This window comes from Melampsora larici-populina (assembly GCF_000204055.1).
Source record: "Melampsora larici-populina 98AG31 unplaced genomic scaffold MELLAscaffold_10, whole genome shotgun sequence".
Taxonomy (NCBI): Eukaryota; Fungi; Basidiomycota; class Pucciniomycetes; order Pucciniales; family Melampsoraceae; genus Melampsora; species Melampsora laricis-populina.
The window spans coordinates 1749261-1755260 of NW_006768774.1; the positions used below are offsets into that span (position 1 = coordinate 1749261).

General features: G+C 42.9%; 1 protein-coding gene across 1 annotated transcript; it reads left to right on the forward strand.

The window, feature by feature from the left end:
- Positions 1 to 145: 145 nt before the first annotated feature.
- Positions 146 to 1364, forward strand: MELLADRAFT_104742 (uncharacterized protein; the record flags this gene model as incomplete). The annotated part of the gene is made up of 2 exons (XM_007407771.1): positions 146 to 213; positions 239 to 1364. 2 exons carry the CDS (start codon positions 146 to 148, stop codon positions 1362 to 1364), a joined length of 1194 nt encoding a protein of 397 aa, XP_007407833.1.
- Positions 1365 to 6000: the final 4636 nt, after the last annotated feature.

Genomic DNA, 6000 nt, shown 5'->3' on the forward strand with positions numbered 1-6000 from the left:
ACATGGCAAAAACAACATTGCTGATTTCAAATCGTCCATTGTTCAGACCAACAACAATCGGATGGACGCACTTTCTATCACCCCTGTGTGTTTGCGAGTGACCCTAGCAGTGGATTTAAAGTGAGTGTCGCCATGTTACGTGAGTATGTCTTCTACCTTGGAACTGATGGACATTGGTAGGTATGGTTATGTACCACTGGACACAGCTCACTGGTCCGTGATTGAGGTGGTGAAACAGCAAGCTTCGGTCAAAATGGCCATGTGCTTGTTCCAATTGTCTACCGGAGGAGGCGGAGGCTTTTTGGATGGCTCAGAAAGCGCTGACGACAGAAAACTTCAACAGCGCGCTAGCAATGGGGGAATCAGAACTCCTTGACCTTTTGCACAACCTACCTGACCCGCCGCCTCAGACCCAACATCACGCCAGACCTTCCGTGATTCGCTGCAAGCATGACGACCCCTTTCAAGATTTACCTTTGCTAACTTCGCTGGTTTCTCTTTGGGAAAAACCATTTCAAAGTCTTTTTGACACCTTGTACACCGGCGCTTCAGACCTGGGTCCAGAAGACTATTTCAGTCATGATTTGGCCTGGGATTTGGCCAGGAACATTGATTTATATTTTGCGCCCAACGATCTCTTGGTGGTACTTGCAAGCAAAATGATCCCTGGGCAACTCAAGCAGCTGTTCGACACGTTCTCACAGTGGAAAGATGGCGACTTCACAACACCTATTGTTGCCGAGGCTCAAAATTTCAGACTGGCCACTCAACGGGCTCCGGGGCCTCTGTTGCCACCTCTATCTGTTGAGGGTGGCATTCTGGCCAAAGCACAACTAGAGGCCGCCAAACTGGCATTGCGTGACAAACGCAAACAAGCCCGACTGCAGGCTATCGAGGCAAAAAATGCTGAACGGGCACAAAAGGCCCAGGAGAAGGAGGACGCGAACAACAAAAAAGAACTGGCTAAAAGAGCCGAGGCAAAGGCAAAGGCAGAGGCAAAACGTAAGGAAGCCAAGGCAAAACGAATAGCGAAGAAACAGGTAGCCAAATCTAAGGCAGAAGCAAAACATCAGGTAGCCGCGAAGAAGGCAATAGCAAAACAACACGCAGCCGAGGCAAAAGCGGCTTTGCGAAGGCAGCTGCTGCGTTCTAAATATGTGTCAGAACAGCTGCTTATGGCGCCCCACGATCTCGCTGTCAGCAACGCCCTTTGCAAAGTGGACGTGGAACCAGCACCGTTTCTGAATCCAGACCTCACCCCGGCGGAACCGAGTAATTCTCAGGCCAGTGTCCCGGTGGATCCAAAAGGGAGGCACTCAACTCATGTAATGTTTAAAATCACCCTTTATGTTGCTTTAGTATAAAATCCTAACTGATGGTTTAATCTGATGGGAATTTGCTGTGCCCGGTGGTTCTCCAGATTTCCAGGAGCCAGAGGTGGGTGACGGATGCGACACCAACCTTCCCTTAGTTGAACAAGGCAGTAGTACAAAACACCCCGGCGCAGGTGCTTCTAAGCGCGTGGCCAGTGACAAGTTCCAGAGAGACTCGCCAAAACGGCGTGCTGGATTGCAGGTGGATTTTGCTTCCTTACATTACATAGACACTGACTCATACTAACCACGGTTACTCCTCACCATGCGGTTCTGGATTTTGCCAAGAATACAAGACATTCGATGCACCCCACCAAAAACGCAAAGAACGGCCAGCTGCTCTGTCCGAGTTGATTAGGTCCACCATGTGTCAAAGGCCTTCTCGCCATACATTGACAGCAGGTTTTGCCGGGCGCACGCGTTCATCCTTCTCAAGATGATCCTCAGCATAGCTCAGGAATGCATTCACGGATGCCTCAGTAATCAAGTTGATATTGGGCTGATATACCATTTTATGTCCAGAGAGAGATCTCAGAAGCTGCATCAGCATCCGTAACTATATCAGGAAACACCAAACAGTGTAGAAGTTGTATCAGAGGCGTTTGATTTTGAAATGATTATCTTGGTACACTCACCAAAGGAATGTTGTTTGAAAAGCAATAAGTCAGACGCTCAATATCTGTTCTGTACCCCTGTGAGTTTGCCCCCGAAAATTAATTTCACCTTCCTGAATGGGTTGGCATGAGAGCACTCACCGTGTTATTGTACATGTTCTTGAGCCAAAAAATGTGCACTTCCAGGTATTTGTCAATGGCCATCCAATGGTTGTCTCGCTCATTGGAAGGAATAAGTAAAGAGTGTTTGATGGCATGCGCTAGACTTCTGGGTAAGTCCACCTCGAGAAGCATCACAATGCAAGGTATATGCCTTGCATAGTGCGAAAGCTCAGTCAGACCTTGAGCCATGACTGACCATCTCTTTCACATTTGCATCAGCCGGCCTATGTCACCTGCGCGCGTGGAATCATGCGCCTCAACAACCGTGGCAAAATCGCGTAGTTGTAACAGGAAATTGAAGCGTGTGTCAGCTCTCGACTAATTCTTGAGAGGGATGAACTAGATCTAGAGTTGAAATGTACTTTACGAAATGTATTTCTTCAGGTTTGAATGTTGATTCTAAACTTGAGAGGAATTATTTTTCAATTCTTCGTAAAATAGAAAGATTTAAACTACAGTTGTTAGATGTAGCTGCCTATGGTGCGGGATAAAAAACCGCTGCCAGTATATCAACAAGTGCAATCACTTGAAAATCTGCCGAGGTAAACACGTACAAAGTGTAGAGTCCTCGGGTGACGCTTTAGCGTTGATTCGATAAGATAGTTCTTTATCAAAGTGAGAGAAAGATGAGTAGGAACTTTAGTTGGATAACTACTTAGTTAAACAATCTGTAACGTCCTATGAATGGAAATGAAAGGAGGAAGGAAATAATCGAGAAAGGGAAAAGGGATCCGAACGATGATTGTTAGGTTACAACTAAAGGAAAGTTATCGATAATATCGATAAGGATTTTTCTAAAGTTAAGTTCTATTTCTCGTCAAACGGATAATTGTGGATTGGATTTCTAATTCTGAGTTTTTCGTGTAACGGAAAAAAGGATGAATTTAAAATTGGTAAGATGATTTTTGTTAGGAAAAAGATTGTTCCTTTTCTCTTGTTCAAAAGAACATCAGTCATTAAATAGTCCAATTATTTTAGTCGGCTTGATATCTAAATGAACTAGTTGCTTTTAGTTATTGGCGTGACCTGAACTGATCCAGACCCTGATCAGGGTTGACACACTTCTAGCTTGGTTACGCCTGGTTAGGATGGTGTTTTATTATTCGACCGTCCTGGCTTGCTATTAGATGGGTCCTTCTTAGTTAGGACTGATGGAGGGTCTTTTGCTTTTGTCGTGATCAAACAAAAGAGTGTCCTAATTACGTGAGAAAGTCTAGGAATCTGGGATCAATGATCTGATAGCGTGCGCTTCAGCACAAAGATCACAACCAACCGACAAGGGTTTCTAAGATAGAGCTTCTGACCTAGAACAACAACAATCAATCTGATTAGAGAAGATAAGATGATTTGAATGATTCAGAAAGTAATTAATACCTATACAAAGGTTCAGGTAATTGATAATTAGTAAAGTTATCTATTTGATAACTGATCTCTGGAACAAAAACAAAGAGAGTAATATCTATTTGATAAAGAAAAACATAAGAGTGAAAGAAATAAAACATAAGGTTAACTATTCTATGTTGTAATGAAAAAGATAAAGATTACTCACTTCTCTTCCCAAAGATGGGAAAGAGAAGTAGATTGAGGTAAGCTACGATAGTTATAAGGGATTTGTTAGATCAATTACATTGGGGTTAATTGATGATGTAATGACTCATTTTCGTCTTATGACGACATCTCTGGTGTATCAATTACTACATTACTCGTATCTCCTTCTTTACATATTTCTCTGTTCTTGTTTGAGTCGATTGAACACTTCAACATTACGTCGTTATGTAATTATGGTTTTTTTAACTTGTTGGGCTCTTGAAACTCGAGCTTGAGAGATTTGTTTTAATATTTTATTATGTTTGGATTATATACTTATAAGTGTTTTAGTGTTTTTAGGGGGGTGTCTTTGTTAATGCGGTAGGTAGTTATTTGCACAGCAAAAACTCCTTACAATTGACAGCGTGTGTGGTCACCGTTGGCCCCGGCGGCTTTCAAAGCCCTTTGATCAAAATATCAAAGCCACACTTTGTCGAAGAGCTTTTGGATGCTTGCTTCTTTGGACCAATCAATATCTCCTTCTGCCTTGATCACTGTCCTTGATTGGCAGGCAGGTTAGTCATTGTGACATTATGGGCTCAAGTGATGAAGACTGGAACGTACACTACACAAAATGTCATCTTTACCAGGCGGTAAAGAAAACTACTGACATAGAAAAGTCCTGAGGCAACAGGAAGAGAGCTAAAAATCTGAAAAAATATGCACCTTGTTCCTAGATGTTGGGGCGTCATGATGAGTTTTTTTTGTATTTTACACACAGATATTGGTTAATGTACTAACAATAAAGGCTGAGAATCATCAAAAACCCACCTGTAACAATACCTGAAATTTGGCCCTTGACTTTGAAGACAGGATTTTGGAATCTTCAAACATCAATAACTTTTGCAGTTCTGAAACAAATCACTCGATTTGAAGTGCATTAAAAAGGTGAGCCTTTCCTCTACATTTTTCATTGAGACATCACATCTGTAGCTGGTCTAAAAAAGATCCTACAAAGCTATTCATGTAGAACTGTTTGAACATATGTAGAGTGTTTAAATGACTAGATAGCACCTTACTAACATTATGAAGTGTGAAGGAGAATAGTTCAGCTTTTGAATGAACCAAAAATCGAGTTATTTGGAGCAGAATTGCAAAAGTTATTGAAGTTTTTAGACCACAAAATATTGTCTTCATACTCATGACCCAAATTTCAGGTATTGTTACATGTGAGTTTTTGATGATTTTCAGTGTTTATTGTTAGTACATAAACCAATATCTGCATGTAAAATACAAAAAAATACTCATCATGACGCCCCAACATCTAGGAACAAGGTGCATATCTTTTCAGATTTTTAGCTCTCTTCCTGTTGCCTCAGGACTTTTCTATGTCAGTAGTTTTCTTTACTGCCCGGTAAAGATTACATTTGGTGTAGTGGTACTTGATGATATAGACCAAGTTTGCTTTATGAAATAGCTGCATTGACCGCATGATACTGTTGAAATCCTGAGAGGCTACAGGTTTTTTGAACTCCCCACCTAACGCGTGTGAGGATCACCACACGCCGGAGTCGTGGCCTTTCTCAGAATCTCCCCAATGGTGAGCCCAAATCGCCTTGGCGAACTTCCAAGTGGTGTGTGCACCACCAAAAATTGAAAGCCCCCAATCAATACCTTCCAACGAGTTCACGGGGGGTAGCGTTTGACCCGCAAACTCTCCAACAGTTGGTTCAAGCCAACATCCCCCCCGTGATTAATAGCTTTTTTGCATATTGGTCTTTGTCAACACCGATTTGGCCCATCACCGCGTCCAGGACTCGAGACACTCTGTCTGCCGATGAGTCCGGTGCGTCCATCATCTGTAAAAAATCGATGTTGGGCTTGTGCATGGCAATTGGATCAACCGGAGGTGGATTTGTGTTCATTTTGGGTAGCTTGCAAACATCAGGCGCACCAGGTATGTAGTTCGCGTATTCCTTGAGTGCTTTAGCCAGTTGGGCTTTTATCACTAAGGCCCAATGATCTGTGTCCGCAGGCAAAGGAGCAAACAAGCCACTGTCCACAGGCTGGCGGTCCGCCGTGTCCATTGTGTTCAGAAAGTTGGTGATGCTAGCCGCTTCCTCAGTGCATTTGGCCTGTAAGCAGCCTTGAATGACATTGTAAAAACCCCGCGTTCCGTGGAAGACATGTGAGGAGGTCTCTATGCGTGTGTTATGGATTCTAAGATGTATGTCAATGTTATCGAAACATAAGAAGGGCATTATCCAATGGTTAACTTTAAATAGGTCCATCATGCGCTGCTCCTGCAATATCCGAAGATGGTC